Here is a 17,916-nt window from a genome sequence, read left to right as displayed (position 1 = left end):
TACCTACTTGAACTGTAAAGCATTGCAATATTAAAGCACTTTCCATTAGACTACTAACTCCACAGCCTGGAAAGGAACAGCTTAAGTCTGGGCTGTAGACCCCAAACTCAGCAACCCTCTGTCTTACTTGACAGCAGGAAGACTATTACTGCTATTGGTAAACTAGACTGTCATATTTCGGCTGCCCCTGGCTTACCTTGTTGAGCAGGTGCAGTAGTGCCTCCCTCATGCAATCGTGTCTCATGTAGAAGCTGGTGATGGCCAGGTTAGTGCCATAAGCGTGCAGGTAATACAGGCACTCCTGGTAGCTGCTGCTCTGCTGGATCCTCCCATCTGGTTTATCTGTGCCTGCTGTCTCAGTCAAGGCTTCTTCCAGCTCCCTCAGGGAGGCCAGGATGTCATTATCTGGCTGTCAGGACACACAGATATGCTCGGGGATGTGGAAACAGCATGTTGCTGTTCCATGGACAGATACTTTACTGAGATTTTGTGGATTGTTTGAGTCTGTGAACTTTGATCAGTTTCTGGAGCTCATGAATTATATCCTTTCACACTGAGGTGTTTACTGTATTAGAACCCTTCTATTAAAGCTTCTGTTAGTTGGGGTGTGGTGAGTGTACTATGCGCACTATGGCTGCCGTCGTATCGTCCAGGTGGATGCTGCACATTGGTGGTGGAGTATGGGAGTCCCCATTGCCTGTAAAGCGCTTTGAGTGGAGTGTCCAGAAAAGTGTTATATAAGAAATTATTATTATAAAGCAAACACTGCTATTAAAAATAAAGCACATTTTACAGTAAACTAAATGAATATTTGTGCAAATGAAGTATAGTTTGCAACTGACATTATGCTCCTCATCCACTTCCTGTAGCACTCTGTTTGCCCAGCTCCAAGAACACAAGAAGGCTGAAATTTGTAGATTTGTAAATCATTGAAAACTGAGTTCTGCAATTATAAAAGTATATAAACAACACAGGACCTAAAAAATAGGAGAAAATGGAATAGCCCAGTATATAGTGGCAAATGAGGCGTGAATGAAGAGTTGTACCAATGAGTGTGGTGTCTTGACATTGGATTCCAGATGTTGCACAATGTCCTGCAGCAGCCTGGAGCCCTGGGTCAGTTGGTTGAGATCCAGCGGTGCCTTTAGACAGCGGCTGAATTTCTCCCGAGCGACTGTCAGATTTCCAGCCTTCAATGTAGCCATTCCCCAGGCGTGCCACACTCCACTGGGATCCAAGGCACTCTTGGTGGAGACCTGCTCAACAGTAGTTGGAAATGAGAGTTAATTGTAAACCAGAATGAATTTAGCTGTATGTAGACTCTAAATTCAAACAACACAATTCAAAAAAGGGAATCGCATTGATAAATCACTTGTCAATCCTATAAAAACATCTTTGTCAAGAAGACAATGCCAGTACTCATAGGGATGTTTCCAAGGAGATTCCACATAAAAAAAACAGTGTTCTCCAGCTAGAAATGTTTAGCCTGAGACTGCTTATACTACACAACAATCTCAGATATACCACATCTTTCCTATCCTCAAAATTCAAGCAAACTGGGCATATGAATAGCTGATAACTGTAAAAGGTTTTGAACTGGACAGATTAAGAATGTATGAGTTACACTACTACATGTTAACTATTACATTTATGCCTCTAAATTGGCATGCGCTCTGGTCAGGCAGAATGCACACATAATAGATACAGCTCCAAGCCCTAGATGTGACAGAGCAGAATGCTCTAAGCCTGTGATGACATGTGCTGGTCCTGTACAGCAGACAGCTGTAAACACATAAGGAGATGCATGTATTCCTCTTACTTCCACAGCTAGTTGGTAATACTCTGCCTCCAGCAGCTGGTTGCGGAGCCGAGTCACGGCTGCAGGCTGTAGAATGTCATCCAGGGAAGGTATATACTTGTAATTAGCAGTCACCAAGATCTTCAGCACATCCACTTTGCTGATGTAGCTATGGAGGGATTTGGACACAACAGCTGATTGAATGTTAAAATATTTTTTTTTATTCTTTAATGAATGTAGCATGTAGTCCTAATTCACAGAGCAAACAAGATACTGAAAATGATTAATCTGACAGCATGGAATTAATTTTATTTGCAAACCAAAATGCTTCCTGATCTTTGTTTAGATACACACTAGGTTGTGAACTCTATCAGATTTATTAAAATTTAGAAAATCAAAATTAAAAAAGACTAATACTTTCTTGTTTTCCTGACATTCCAGGAGTGTTTATTTGAAAGGACATGTTTCAAACGTCACTACTATTCAGACAATTTTAGAATAATTGTTTAATTTCGTACAGTAAAACTGAAAGGATCTTGAAACATTTGACAACAATACATGAAACTTTAAAAGTGTTTATTAAAACACAAATCTTCCATTAGAACTGTGACTGCTCCTTCTCCCACAATGCATTTCTTCTCCTGTCTTGTTTACCTATCACACAGGGCCAGGTCCTGACTCTGCCCCACTTTGACAAACATGACTTTGGCACTGAAAAGCAGCTGCTTCATGATGTCGATGAGAAGTCGGGCATCTACCTCCGGGTTATTGAGCCCCTGAGACAACTCACGGCACTGGTCGATTAGCTGGTGCCCACAGGCTATGTGGTTACTGTGCAGGTTCAGGATAGCGACGCAGAGAGAGGCGCTGGGAGCCTGGATTTTAAAGCAGAAAATGTGACCCACTCATTCAAATTATCTCAGAAGAATTAAACATTGCAAAATGTTTAACAGAATATTCAGACTTATTTATCTCAGTGCTTGTAATTAAATTTAATAAACTGAAGATTTATTTTAGCATGTCCCAGTTTAGTTTCTTACAAAACAAAATCAATTGCAAATTCATGAAAAGTGCACAATAGTGATGCGCGGGTCAGATTTTCTTTTTACCTGCACCCGCCTGCGGTTGTGAGAAACAAACCCATAGCTGCCCAACCCAATTTAAATTATTTTTGTTTTAATTCGAGCCTGCCTGACCTGTGGGTAAACCCGCACCCGCCCACGAGTGAGAGTCAACCCGCAGTTCACTACTGCACAACTCTTACTGGAACTTTTCCTAATTTTGTATGAAACTTTTATGAACCAATACAAGTGCAATCCCCGGTTTATCTCTGGCTCCAGCTGTTACAAGTGCGGAGGAGCTCACCTGCTCGTAGTAGAACTCGCTGCGCTCAATTTCATTCTCAGCCTCATTCAGGCCCAGCTTGTGCTGCCTCAGAGGCATCTCAGGCAGCTGCAGGATACTAGCAAAACCCACATCCCCGGGACAGGGGCTTCCAGACACTGCATATTCAAACACCATCACAAAATCAGAGGAGAAAGTTCAGAACCATTCAATCCCACCTTCTAACCTCCAACAATATTTTTGACAGCATTCTGACTTTCTTTTAATGTTTCCAATACAGACACTAAAAATCCCTATTATGCTTAAATTCTCAAATTTTAAAATTATAAGACACTCTGTATCTCCAAGCGGTTTAATCTTTTATTCATTTCTGTCTTGGGATTGTCAGCTTGAGTGCAGAGCATGTTCTTTGGGGGTCATTTGTTTACTTTTCTGACTACTCATATCAAATGCAATGCAATTCCATAGGGAAAAACAATGAATCTATAACAGTTTTTCTATTTGCACCAGAGACAACAGATACAATGAGGAAAGTGATGTGCCAGAACCTTAGGAAAGTGTACAGTACAAGCAGTAGAAAAACAGCTTACAGGTCCATTTGTAGGTGGTAAATGTTGCCAATTTGTGTTTCACATCAGCTTGCCCAGTAACATATGTGCAAACGAGTTAACATAATGTCGCTTTGGTTGCTGAGGTAACAAGATTGGTTTTGGATCTCTGTTGAGACCTGTCTATGCCCTGAGTATTTCACAATGTTCTACTAGTGGAACTCAAATCTACTAGAAATTATACAGAAATTATACAATTATTTAATAAATTCAGCTTTCATGTTTTTTTGTGTTGCTTCAGTGTCACATCAGTTTCACTCCAGGATTGAGAGCTGTCTTGTGTCTGCTGTGAAAGGACCAGGGCTTGTCCTTGAATGTGTACAATAAGCAACAGAGCTCTTCCAACCTTTCACCACTGCAGCGCTCTTACCTTCTTCTGGTTCTGACTCTTCCTCTGCACTGCAACAGAAAAAAGTGTTTTCAATGCTGGTCTTGAACACAAATGCAATAAAAATCATACCTGGAATTGTTTTTTAAACAAGTAATATGTAACATGAGAGTGAAAACAAGCCTAAGTCACAACTTTGCTAAAACGTCTTGTTTTGCTGCACGCATGTAGCATATCGAAAACCCAAATATCAACTCCCTATTCCCAGGACTCCCTGTTCCCTGAGAAAACCTCTCTCAAAAAAGTTACACAACATTTAGCACAGCAAGGAGCATTGTGAACTTATCAGGATGACAACTACAAGGAAAACTGAAGACTGGCTACTTGATTCAGGAGGGGGCACCCTAAACTTAGTGAAGCTTTGCATTTGGGACCCTGGAGCAGCCTCATTATAAGCATGTAATTCTAACAATAAAATCAATCTGATAAAGGATATTTTCTAAGAATATCTCATGGATGATCCATTCTAAAAATCTCTGTAACATCAGGTAAACAGAAATTAGAATGAAATCTGTTGTCTTTCTTAGGGAGCAGCAGGATCTGGCCTTAAACAGCTGTAGCAACACACTACTGCAGGGTTAATATAACACTCTAGTGATGCATAACCCTGCAATTTTTATTCCCTGCTAGTAGCTCTCTGAGGGCAATTTTCTTTTATGTGATGCCATGAAGACAACACAGCATAACTACTTATGCCTATTAGATATACTGGAACTATTTTTATATTGGCTTGTGTAACCAGATCCAGAGCAGAAAGAAAGAAGTTCTGTAAGAGAAGCCAGGCTTGCAGCAGTCCTTACGGCTGATAGAAGAAGTTGTAGCACTGGTCACAGACACGCACTGCCTCATCCCTGCACCCCTCCACTCGCATCTTCCTACTAGAGCAGGAATTACACACCAGACGACCACAGCGCCTGCAGTGGTGACGTCTGTTGAACTGGGAACAGGAAACAATTATTAAGAATTTCTTGCACTGACACAGCATGTTTTATCCAAAAAGATGACAAGCACTTTACGTATAGGAATGGATCCACTTAATTTCATTCCCCACTGACATGCAGCAGCTAGCTGGGTGACACAAAGCTGCCATTCAGCAGCAGCAACTCCACTATAATGCAGATCAGGGGGATAAGTGAGTAACTGTTTCACCAGTTGGATTAAAGGAGAACTTTAGGAAGGCCAGATTGTAAATGTAAATCCAGAGTGAAGTTAAGCCAGGACAGCAATTATAGTAACAAAGAACTGACAGTCACCCGGTTAAGCTACTGTATGTGAGTGACCACAGCACAAAACATACAGACATTTGCATTTTATTTGTTTGCTATTTAGTTTCTAAAAAAGTCACTTACTGTATGGGTACAATTTTGCAGGAGTTAAATCTAATTTTGTCCCTGACAGCAATACATTTCCCACCACACACAAAATCAGATCTATCCGATTACTATCTTTGTGAAGACTTTCCTCTTACAGCTATTAAATTTTTCTATTCGCTACCTGATAAAATGGAACTCCACACTGGGTGAAAGGGGTCTGTGTCATGAGTTACTATCTTTATGGGTACATTTTATCAATTTCTTTCCTACATTTATATGTATATATGACATCTCAACTTCCAGCTCCCAGACAGCACAATGTTACATTGCCACTCCCTGACTTCCCAGGCCTCTCTTTAATATTCCTGATATCTTTGACCAGCACCTCTTTCCCTTCTAGGAGTAGCATTTAAAAATGACGAGATGTAAGAGAACATCTAAGGACATTTCTAATTCCACTTTTTGCCTAAATAATTGTATAATCTAACATAAGGAGTGTTTTGTGCTACTGTATATACAGTACATAATGTCTGACTTCCCACAGGCACAGGATCACTGAACTGACCGATTGTTTTTTAGGTTTGGAGGTCTGATTTTCACCATACTTTTAATTTGTTCTTATTCTCAATTTTTAAGGTTAGTTTTCCAATTCATACATTTATTTTAAATTTGAATAATACTTCTTGTGTCTGCAAGATTCTGAGTTTGTTAAGTACATAATCTGTCTTTAGGGTTTGTAAAAACCAGACTGCAAACATCCATAGCTTGGACAAGTACACTAATATGAATTAAGATTGTAGTTAGACAAATATCCTGGGGCAAAGAGAAGAACAACTACTCCAAATTAACTGCCTATGTGAACACATTGCAAAAGCTTTTCAAACATCTGGTTATTGTGACTGCAATTGAAATAGGTCTGACTGGAATAGAATCGTTAGTGGAATAGAATAGTGGAATAGTTACTTGGCAAGGCTTGCCCAAAATGAAGTGACTGTTACTCAGTAAAACCTTCTCACCATGGTGAACTGCTCCTTCCTGCATGCCATACACACACACTGGCTGTGGTCAGGGACCCAGTTCCTCTTATCTGGGGGTTTTCCAGGGGGGGTGAACTCAGTGGGAGGCTTCAGCCTATGAGTCATCCGCTCTCGGTCTCGAGGAGTGGAGGGTTTCTGCAGCAGGGTGCCGCCTAAGAATAGAGGAGTTCTGTAAGTTATAACACCTCCTCATGATTCAATGTGTAAAGGTATTTGCTTAGTAGAGAGGACAGGTCAAATTCACTGGATCAAGTCTGGGCTAAAACCACTGCTGAGCAAAAAGAACATAAAGGCTTGTCTAAGTTTTGCCAGAAAACATCTTGATGATCCACAAGACTTTTGGGAAAATACTCTGTGGACTGACGAGACAAAAGTTGAACTTTTTGGAAGGTGTGTGTCCCATTACATCTGGCGTAAAAGTAACACAGCATTTCAGAAAAGGAACATCATACCAACAGTAAAATATAGTGGTGGTAGTGTGATGGTCTGGGGCTGTTTTGCTGCTTCAGGACCTGGAAGACTTGCTGTGGTAAATGGAACCATGAATTCTGCTGTCTACCAAAAAATCCTAGAGGAGAATGTCCGACAATCTGTTCGTAACCTCAAGCTGAAGCGCACTTGGGTTCTGCAGCAGGTCCACCTCTGAATGGCTTAAGAAAAACAAAATGAAGACTTTGGAGTGGCCTAGTCAAAGTCCTGACCTGAATCCGATTGAGATTGAAGAAAGATGTGAAGACGGGGGTTTAAATTTAATCCTTTCTGTATGAGGTTTAGACTTCTAAATCACAAGCTGGGGTTTATGGCAGGAAAGGGTTGTTAACTGATAAGGATTCCAGATGCAAGCTAGGAACCCCCCTGGGTGTAATCTTAAACTGACCATTTGGCCAGGACCTTTTAAACTGGCCAAATACCATGAACCCCCCTCTTTACCATCAGACCGAGTGACGTCAGAAACGGAGAAGAAGATACTATGTAACCCAAAAGTTTGTAACAGTACGGGGAACAATACTTCGGTTTTGTTGTTTCTTGCGGGAAACAAGACTTCGGCTTTATTGTTCATTGCATGCAATAAACTCATCTGTTTTACTTCATCTCGGGATCCAGAACCTTATTCTTTCTGTTACAATAAATTTGGCGTAGTCGGCAGGGTGCTCCAGAAGGCGTAGGAGAGATTCCCATCGGCAGGAGAGATGGTCAGCACGCACATTATTAAGAGGTAAGGACTCCTCTTTTATTTAAAAGTCCCGACTCTCTCTGACTGATTGGGAAGTCTCTGCTCCCTGCGAGAATCGCCTGAGATGACAGAGTAAACGTGAGTTCCTGAATTCCTCTGGCCCGGGGAAGACACCGGTGTATGTAATAGGTGGTTTGCTGTAAGCCCAGAATTTGGTCTGGCAGGCGGTCCGCGGTATTGTGTACAGGCGTTCGAAGCTGGTGTATGCCTTAATTGCGCGTGGAGTTTTTGAACGGGTTTTGGACCTTTACCGCGAAGTTCAGGACTGGTGTGGGCCTTAATTGCGCCCGGAGTTCTGAAGTTCAGGACTGGTGTGGGCCTTAATTGTGCCTGGAGTTCCGAGGCTCAGGATCGGTGTGGGCCTTAATTGCGCCCGGGGTTCTGGAGCTGAGTGGTGCGTTAAATGCACATAATTCAGGACTGGTGTGGGCCTTAATTGCACCCGGAGTTCTGAGGCTCAGGATCAGTGTGGGCCTTAATTGCGCCCGGGGTTTTGGAGCCGAGTGGTGCATTAAATGCATGTATAATCCAGGATTGGTGTGGGCCTTAATTGCGCCCGGGGTCCTGAGATTAGCTACGCCTTGATCGTGCACGGATTGGCGTGGCGTGGTTTTTTGTTTTAAAGGAAACAGAAGTAGAAGATATATATATATATGTATGTTTTTGGTGTTTTCCTTGTTTGTGAATACATATACACACGCACGACACTAACATAAACACACCTCATAATAAAAGAGCAAAGCATTAAGTAGCAGGATTTAAAGGACGTTGAGACCCGAGAATCGCCCTGATTGAGCTCAGTGTGCAAGTCCACCCCGGGGCAAAAGCAGCAATGCTGGCGTTCTGGGGATGGCGAATTACTGATCAATAAAGGGGGTTTTCGAGGTCTCGTTCCTTACCTGTGAACAGTGCGGTGTAAGTCCTCTCTAAAGTCTCTGAGAGGCATTCATCCCTTAGCTGAATGAGTGCAGTAATGCACAGGTTTTTCCAAGTGAAAGCATCCCCCTACTGAATGAGCTGTTATCTCACACACGACAAAAGTAAATCTTAAAGAAACCAAAAGTGTGCTAATTGGGTGTTTGAGAAAGTGGTGGAAGTATCTGATTACATATCGGAAAAGTGTAAGTTAACTGAAAGGGAAGAAAAATATAGGAAGAAGCTATACTCAGAAGGAGTTTGGGGTGAAGATACCTGTAAAAAAGCGTATGAACATTGGAACAAAAACAAAGATTTAGCTGCAGCCCTGGTGATCGGCCGACACCTGAGGTGGCAGATTAGCATGAAGGAGAAATCAGAATGGGATAAAAAAAGAGAAGGAGTTCACAGAAAAAATAAAAGCGTTAAATGAGAGGAAAGATAATTTATTCGCGGCAAAAGAGGAACTAGAAAAAAAGCTAAAAGAGGCAGTACAGGAGAATCAGAAACTAAAGAAGGAATTAGTTCCTGGTCACGCTGCACTGGTTAATGTGTTACAGCCGGCGACTAAGTTATATCCTGTTCTCCCACAGGTGAACAAACAGGCAGGAAACGAAAATAATTGGGATCAATTCCCACAGTGGCCATATGGAGATGGGGGGTCTGATTGGGATAACACTTGGTATGAGTGTGATAAAGACGGATCAGGGTCTCCCCTATAAGAGGGAGGGCGCCTGCAGATCTGTACTCTCACTCGAAGTGGGAAAGGACTCGATGTAGCAGGGGCTGGCGCCGTTGATGACAGTGCTACTCTAACTCCGTCTTGCACCACACCGAGGGGGTCCGTTCTCGCACCTACCTTCCCTGAACCCCCAATACGATTAAATCCAAAACCGGAGGATATTGACCGGTGGGCTAGAGAAGTACCGCACCCAAAATTAGGGATGCAGCGAACCTGGAGTGCGCTTCAGGAATTAAAAGATACTTATGGTAACTCCCCCCTGACTGCCGCTATGATCCTCAGAAGGACAGGGGAAAAGCGTGTCGGAGAACTTAAACAACTGTGTGAGGATAACGGCAGGGGAGGACGATGGGAATGGGTTTGGCGATGGCTTAAACAAAATGATCCACCAAAGACAGATTGGAAAAAGATACCTGCGTGTCAGCAAAAAGAAAGCGAGGATGTGGCTGACTTCACTGACATGATGTGAATAGAGATGCCTCTGCTGTGATTAAACAAATTTATTTGAGTGGTCTTAAGCCTGATGTAGCCAAAGCCCTTCAGTTAAAAGAGACCGAAATAGGGCAAGATACGAACAAACAGTTTGAGGAAATAGTTAAAATGGCACGTCAAATCGAAAGAAATATGTATGCTAAGGTGCGGGCAATACAAACAGGGTGGACACCCCCCATACTGAAGGGTGGAGCTGGCCCTGACACCCGACTAAGTCCAAAAGGCGAAATTATTACAAATCGGTGCCATTATTGTAAAAATTTCGGATATTGGCAAAAGAATTGCAAAAAGCGATTAGCCAGTGAAGGCAGGATTGGAAAATATCGCGATCCCCCATTCAATCCCTCGAATCGAGAGGGGCAAAAAAACCTGTTTTCACAATTACAGGATTTGAGCAAAGCAGACAAACACACTATCAGGGATCTTTTAAACTAGGACACCCCCTAGTGGCCTCCCTACGCCTATCTCAGGAGCTGGGTGAAAAAGAACTCAAATTACAATGCACGATTAATGGGATTCAAATGTCACTTTTATGGGACACTGGGGCTCAATTATCTTGTTTATCTGAACAGTCAGCCAAACAGTGTGGTGTCATGTTCACAGGGAGGGAGCTGGAGGCCACTGGTGTAGGGGGCAATCGAATAACACTCAGAGAAACTCAAAAACTCAAGATTAGACTAGGAGATGGGGAGGTAACATTTAATGCTGTCATGTGGGTAGGACCTACCCCAGATCTGTTGGGATGGGATGCTCTGAAATACCTACAAGGGGTTACATTAACTGTACATGAGGAGAGGGTGGAGGTAAACATCTGGTCCTTCCAAAAAAACGAACTAAAAGGGAATTCAATTTGGACTATGGATAAGGACGAATGCGGGCTTCTGGATATGGAACCCGCCACATTTACTGGGAAATCCCCGCCATACACAAAGCCATATAAAATCAACAAAGAGGCGGAGGAAGGGGTTCGACCAGTAATACAAAAACTATTGGCTCAAGGCATTGTACGAAAAACACATAGTACAAGCAACAGTCCAATATGGCCCGTAAAGAAAGCCAGCGGAGCATGGCGATTCACAGTTGATTACTCAAAAGCTAATCAACACATTAACCGTCTCACCCCCTTGGTAGCAGATCCCTCAGCTATTTTTCAACTGCTGACCCCTGAGCACCAGGTGTTTTCAGTAATTGACATGGCTAATGCGTTCTGGTCTGTTCCTCTACACCCAGAGGTACAAGATTGGTTGGCTTTTGTAGATGGAGAACAATATACTTGGACCAGGTTACCACAGGGGTTTCATAACAGCCCCACGGTGTATCACATGGCACTTGTGAGGCATCTCCGGGAGTTGCCTCCAGTGTCCTTCGTCGTTATCCAATATGTGGATGATATTTTAATTGTGTCTCCTGACGCGGAAACCCACAAGAAGGACCTCCAAATTATTCTCGACCATTTGGTTAAAAAAGGACACAAGGCTAGTTATAGCAAAGCACAGTTATGCCTAGACACCGTAATTTACTTGGGACAGAAGATTAGTCCGGGAAAAAGGGAATTGACAGAAGATTGGGCCCAGGCAATCCGAACACACCCTAGTCCCAATACGGTGAGAGAGCTCCGATCATTTCTGGGTCTGTACAATTTCAATAGAAATTGGGTTGGTGCTTTTTCTGAAAGGGCCAAACCACTTACAGACCTATTAAAGGGGGGAGGGAGGTCCCTTGACCCTATTGCTTGGAGTCCTGAAGTTGAACACGCTTTTAATGATTTAAAACAAGCTCTGTTACAGGCTCCTGCATTGGGGTTTCCTCAGACGGATCAACCATTCTACCTCTACGTAGGTGAAAAAAATGGATTTTGGACAGCTGTACTAACACAGGAACATGGGGGTAGGTACCGCCCGGTAGGGTATTACTCTGGATCCTTGGACGAGGTAGCCAGGGGCTGGGGACCATGTCTACGAGCCGTTCAGGCCGTCTGTCTAGCAGTACAGGCAGTCAATAACATAGTGCTAGATCAACAACTGATTGTTCGATGCCCACATGCGGTACACACCCTCATGTCCCTGAATCGGGTCAGTCAGGTTAATGCGATACGATGGAGCAAGTGGTGGGTCTTGTTAGAGGCTCCAAATATTACCATTGAACGTGAAGGAGCTCTAAATCCAGCCACATTGTTACCTGACCCATCAGAAGCCTATATGTTAGAACACAGCTGTGATGTTTGGGCAATGGGAGAAGATGAGGGCATCAAAATAGCCGAGCAACCACTAAGGAATGAAGACCTCATCCTCTTCACTGATGGAACTTCATTCATAAATTCTAGTGAGGAAAGCGGGTTGGGCTGTGACTACAGAACATGATATCCAATGTGGGGGAAGATTTGAGGTACCCAAGTCAGCACAGCGAGCTGAACTGAAAGCTTTGGTGGAAGCCTGTAAATTAGCAAAAGGCAAGACCACCACAATATACACAGACTCACGATACGCATTTGGAGTATGCCATGACTTTGGAAGGTTATGGAGTAATAGGGATTTTTTAACCTCTGCTGGCACTCCGGTAAAGAACGCGGATCTGGTGTCTGAGTTGCTTGCGGCTCTCCAACTCCCAAATCAGGTAGCTGTGGTCAAATGTAAGGGCCACAGCAGAGAGGACACTCCCGAAGCCAGGGGCAATAAGCTGGCAGACTGGACAGCACGTCAAGCTGCCCTGGGGCAATGGGAGGAGTGGTCTATAGAAAAACCTCTTCAGATTATTTCAGTTTGCACAGTGAACATACAGGCACTCTGTACGGAACAGCTCAGCGAGCTCCAGGCCCAGGCCCCAAGGACTGAGAAATGGACCTGGATGGAACGCAATGTGGGGCTGCAGAAGGATGGGACCTGGAGGTGCCAGCAAACAGGCAGACCCGCCTGCCCCAAGCAACTAATGCCCTACCTGGCACAGCAAATACACTCCACAGGGCACCCAGGAGTTAGCCAAATGACTCGACGCTTTGCTCAGAGCTGGGTGGGCATAGGCTTCACACCCTTCGCAGTTGATGTGGTACAACGCTGTGGAGAGTGCCAAAAAGCCTCTGGAGCACCGCCGGTTCGGGCTCCTAATCTTCGACATCCTGCACCCGAGGGGCCCTTTAGACACTGGCAAATAGACTATTGTTCACTGCCACCCTGTAAAGGGAAAACAGGCCTCCTAGTGATGGTGGACCAGTTTTCTAGATGGGTGGAGGCTGTCCCTGTCAAACGAGAGACTGCGCAGACAACTGCCAAATAGTTGCAACCTTACCATCGCTCCAGATATATCCACCTCTACCTTCCAAATTCCAGGATGGGATCAGCACACCCCACAATTCAGTATAAGCTTCTTATTTTCAGAGGCATGGGGAGCGCCAAACGGAACATACTTCATTTGTGGAAAACGAGCCTACCCATGGTTGCCAGCCCAGTGGTCTGGCTCATGTTATTTAGGATATGTGGTTCTTCTGTCCGTGTTCAAACCCACAGCCCCTTCGGACCTAACCACAGACCACAAAGAAAACTGGCTGATTGGGAATATTATTTAGGTATGATATTTCCACAAGCCAGCATGAACTTTCTGAGTCGAGAGTTAATTCAAATGGACTCGACTTTAGAGGAATTAGCAAATTCTACCTCATCTAGTCTGAAGGCTGTTAATGATGAGATGGTAGCCCTCAGAACAGTGGCCATGCAGAACCGACTAGCTTAAGATTATGTACTGGCGGCCCAAGGACATAATTGGCATGCAGTAATTGGCACTGAATGCTGCACATATATTCCTGATAATTCTGAGCACATCTCGGATCTGGCCCAACACATTTACAATGAGGGACAGAAATATCACAGTGTTTATTTGTAGGAATAGTATTGCTTATATGTGTAATTGTAACCATCACGTTCACAAAAACATGTATCACATCTTGCTATAACCGTGGAACGTATAATGTCATGGCAATACATACCTGTTCACCTAGAAAGGAAAGATCTGCCCTGACATTGTATGTATAAAAATAGGCTACACTGACGTATGCCGTATTTTATAAGGGGGGAATGAAGAAAGATGTGAAGATGGGGGTTTAAATTTAATTCTTTCTATATGAGGTTTAGACTTCTAAATCACAAGCTGGGGTTTATGGCAGGAAATGGGGTTAACTGATAAGGATTCCAGATGCAAGCTAGGAACCCCCCTGGGTGTAATCTTAAACTGACCATTTGGCCAGGACCTCTTAAACTGGCCAAATACCATGAACCCCCCTCTTTACCATCAGACCGAGTGATGTCAGAAACGGAGAATAAGATACTATATAACCCAAAAGTTTGTACCGGTACGGGGAACAATACTTCGGTTTTGTTGTTTCTTGCGGGAAACAAGACTTCGGCTTTATTGTTCCTTGCATGCAATAAACTAATCTGTTTTACTTCATCTCGGGATCCAGAACTTTATTCTTTCTGTTACAACAAGATGTTGTGGCATGACCTTAAAAAAGCGGTTAAGGCTCGAAAACCCTCCAATGTGGCTGAATTACAACAATTCTGCAAAGATGAGTGGGCCAAAATTCCTCCACAGCGCTGTAAAAGACTCATTGCCAGTTACCGCAAACGCTTGATTGCAGTTGTTGCTGCTAAGGGTAGTCCAACCAGTTATTAGGTTTAGGGGGGCAATCATTTTTTCACACAGGGCCATGTAGGTTTGGATATTTTTTTGGATCATTTTTCCCTTAATAATAAAAACCTTCATTTAAAAACTGTATTTTGTGTTTACTTGTGTTATCTTTGTCTAATATTTAAATTTGTTTGATGATCTGAAACATTTCAGTGTGACAAGCATGCAAAAAAATAAGAAATCATGAAGGGGACAAACACTTTTTCACACCACTGTATATTCTTTGTTGCAAAGGAATAAGTAATAGGTTTATTCCATGCTGAAAAAAAGAAGAAAGAAAACACAATGTTTCGTCCGTGGAGCCTTCTTCAGGTGTCCTGGTTGATGCCTGAAGAAGGCTCCACGGCTGAAACTTTGTGTTTTCTTTCTTCTTTTTTTCAGCATGGAATAAACCTATTAATTGTTCCTTTGCAGCCTACGCATGCTGACGCAGCTACCCACCTGAACTACTATATTCTTTGTTTGTATGTCTTCATGATTATATACCTTGCATTTTGATAACCCTCACAGTACGATCTGCCATCTGCATCCAGACAGACTGTTATATGTTTTATATGCACAATTTATGTATTAATAAATGCATCTTGTGTATTGAATCCATGTGTGCGTGTCGCAGATCAATTGATTTTCTAATAGCCATATAAGATTCACCTCGTGGTTACTGCTACAATTAATAAATTGTCCCAGTAAATTCACAAAACTCCTACACTACTCTATACTGGGTATTGGAGGGCTATGTAGTAGAGGTATAAAGGCAGGATATGTCAGCCATCATTTGTGGAAAATCATGGTGTGCTTCTGTGAGTTCTAAAAGGGCAGTGTGAAAATGCAGTACCTCAGAAGAACTGCAATAACCTTAGGCTTTAATTCTGAATCCTCACTTTCATAAGTCGTGCAATTGTTTGATTGAATGCAAAATAATTTGTCTAGATCTGAAAAAGTATAGATTGACAAAAATCTAAATAAATCAAGTTATTAAAGTTAAACCTACAATTTAAAGTAAGAATGAATGCAAAATGACACTTATCCCCCACCCAGGAGCAAAGAACATGGGGTACAAACTGTTGTCAAACATGATAAACAAGTGTACAGGCTCGCACCTGGAATAGGAGGGGACACTGACTCTCCTGCAGGTGCTGAAGAAAAGCTGTCTTGGCCAGGATTCTGATTCAGGAGGTCCTGCAGACTGATCACAGAGTCTAGAGACAGTGGGGAGTACAAATACTTAACACTCATCTGACACCATGGTGCACACCATTATAGAACAATACCAACAACCAATGCTTTTGCTAAATCACAGAGATTAAAAAAGGTAGAGATTAGATTAGATTTAGAGATTTTGCCTCTAAAGCAATTGAGATTACACTTTGTTCCAATCTACAGACCATCACATGCAAAAGTACTGCATTTTAGATACTGATAGCAATACTAATCACAAGATGAAAAGAAGATGTGACTAATTCTCAGTTCTCCCCACACTTACAGGTCAAAGCAACCAAGTTAAAACTGAGCTGACTGTTAGTGTATCATTAAAAGACTGGAACACATCCTAACATAAGGTGCAAAAGTAAAACCATGTAAGCTTAAACAGCAGAGACAACCACATTCATTTATTTTGTTGATGATAAAGTAATCTCTGTGTGATCCCACATCTTGTCCTTGTAAGAGGACTTTCAACTACCTCACCAGAAAGAAAACCTGTGACTCAGATGTCTCTGTATGACAAGCAGTGGTATGTTTTTGAAGCCCTGGCATGACACCATGACAACATGGCATTAGGTGCTGTCCTAATTGTGGGAAAAAAAACACAGTATCTTAAGTTGCACGGTATGAGAAGACATTAGACGTCAGTAATAATTTCTGAATTCTTATGATGGAACAGTCTTTAATATCTTCAAGGAGAGCACTTTTTTATAGCCTAAAAATAGCGTACTATAAAAATTAAAAAAACTAGAAGCAAGATTTATAAAAATCAAGCAGGAAACTAAAAAATATTAGATGTGTGTTTGTTTCTGATCAATTCTTTAGTAAGAGCAGTTTGATTGACTGCCTGCTGACCTGATCTGGTTCTCTCCCGCAGTGAGAAGGGAAATTCCAGGGCTTTGTGGGCATAGTTGGATAGCAGGCTGTCAATGTCCTCTCCAGTGAAGCCGGCCTCCTGGCCGACCAGAAGCTGCTGCAGAGTGCGAACGGCCAGAGCAGCCCAGTCCACCTTCATGTTCATGAGCAGCTGCTCCAGCATCAGCAGAGGGCTGCATAGCAGGTGAAAGTAATCCTGCCGAGCCACCTCGGGCAGTAACAGCAAGAGCTGTGGCACAAAGGAAACCAATTCAAGCGCAGTTCCAGACAGTCCTCAAAGCTGGGTCTGGTCAGGACTGCAACTAGAGTCCTATAGATCAGGAGTTCTCCATGTCTGCTCAGCTCAGGTGTTCCTCAGCTGGTAATCACTGACACTACTAATTAATATTGTGCTTGCTCAGACTTTTGTTTACCTGTTCAGGCACTTAATCCTTAGTTTCAAAAATACCCCCACTTAAAGCACAGTGATCCATAAAATTCAGCATATGCATACATTTATGCAATAATCTAGCATTTCCATCCTTATTTCTGTTTAAGTATCTATTAACAATAAGGTGATGAATTTCTGGTGAACAGACGTGGGAATGACAATATATTATACAATGTGTTTTCTCAAACACAATTGTGTTTTAAATTGGTGCAACCGATTAAATTACAGCTAAATACAGGCAGTACTGAAACTCAGAAACAGACACAGGGCAGTCTTTGAATTGGCTCTTCTCATGAGGGATATTTGACCAATCCTGTATTCAGAACTTCTCCAGCTCATTATTTGTGAGCTGATTATAATTTTCTTTCCTCAGCTCATACTACTGTATAAATATTCTGCTAGAGACTGTGATGACCAAATAAGAATACTGACTTTGATGTGTTCTTGGCTTTTTCCATTATATTTGCTGCAGACTTTGTATTGTTATTTTGCTGTAAAGGCCACTTGTGACTAAGCTTGAGCTTCTCGACAGAAGAAACCGTTTTTATGCTACAATTTCTAGGTAAAATTCAGAGTCTGTCCTTCAGTTGTAGTGAAGACCCAGGATCATAGGAACCTAAAGCAGCACAAAATCATTTGATTTTCAGAGGGCCGAAACTCTTTTTTTTTTCTCTGATAATCATATAGTACTTCTGAACATACTGTCCATAAACTTAGTTTCCTTCATCCATCCACATATGATATCACTTAACTTCGAAGTGAATAACATGCTGTGTGGTAAATTCAAGTCTTCCCATGTCGGAACTCTAAGAGACCTTGGAATAAAGAGGAGGCACTTAATCCTAATATGCCACAGTTC

At 42.5% G+C, this 17,916-nt stretch overlaps 1 protein-coding gene across 3 annotated transcripts in view; it reads right to left on the bottom strand.

The window, feature by feature from the left end:
* zfyve26 (zinc finger, FYVE domain containing 26) overlaps positions 1 to 17,916 on the bottom strand; it is a 73,579-nt gene that overhangs the window by 12,480 nt on the left and 43,183 nt on the right. For all 3 annotated transcript variants that reach the window (XM_015351170.2, XM_015351172.2, XM_015351171.2), the window contains 10 exons: positions 16,607 to 16,856; positions 15,649 to 15,747; positions 6,468 to 6,640; positions 4,939 to 5,075; positions 4,121 to 4,149; positions 3,164 to 3,300; positions 2,453 to 2,673; positions 1,820 to 1,967; positions 1,047 to 1,256; positions 197 to 409 (listed from right to left, as the gene is read on the bottom strand). In XM_015351170.2, coding sequence (XP_015206656.2) covers positions 197 to 409; positions 1,047 to 1,256; positions 1,820 to 1,967; positions 2,453 to 2,673; positions 3,164 to 3,300; positions 4,121 to 4,149; positions 4,939 to 5,075; positions 6,468 to 6,640; positions 15,649 to 15,747; positions 16,607 to 16,856 — 1,617 coding nt within the window. The remainder of the gene's footprint in view (positions 1 to 196; positions 410 to 1,046; positions 1,257 to 1,819; positions 1,968 to 2,452; positions 2,674 to 3,163; positions 3,301 to 4,120; positions 4,150 to 4,938; positions 5,076 to 6,467; positions 6,641 to 15,648; positions 15,748 to 16,606; positions 16,857 to 17,916) is intronic.

The sequence above is a fragment of the Lepisosteus oculatus genome, chromosome 8, assembly GCF_040954835.1.
Source record: "Lepisosteus oculatus isolate fLepOcu1 chromosome 8, fLepOcu1.hap2, whole genome shotgun sequence".
Lineage (NCBI taxonomy): Eukaryota > Metazoa > Chordata > Actinopteri > Semionotiformes > Lepisosteidae > Lepisosteus > Lepisosteus oculatus.
This window is presented reverse-complemented; position numbering and strand designations above follow the sequence as displayed.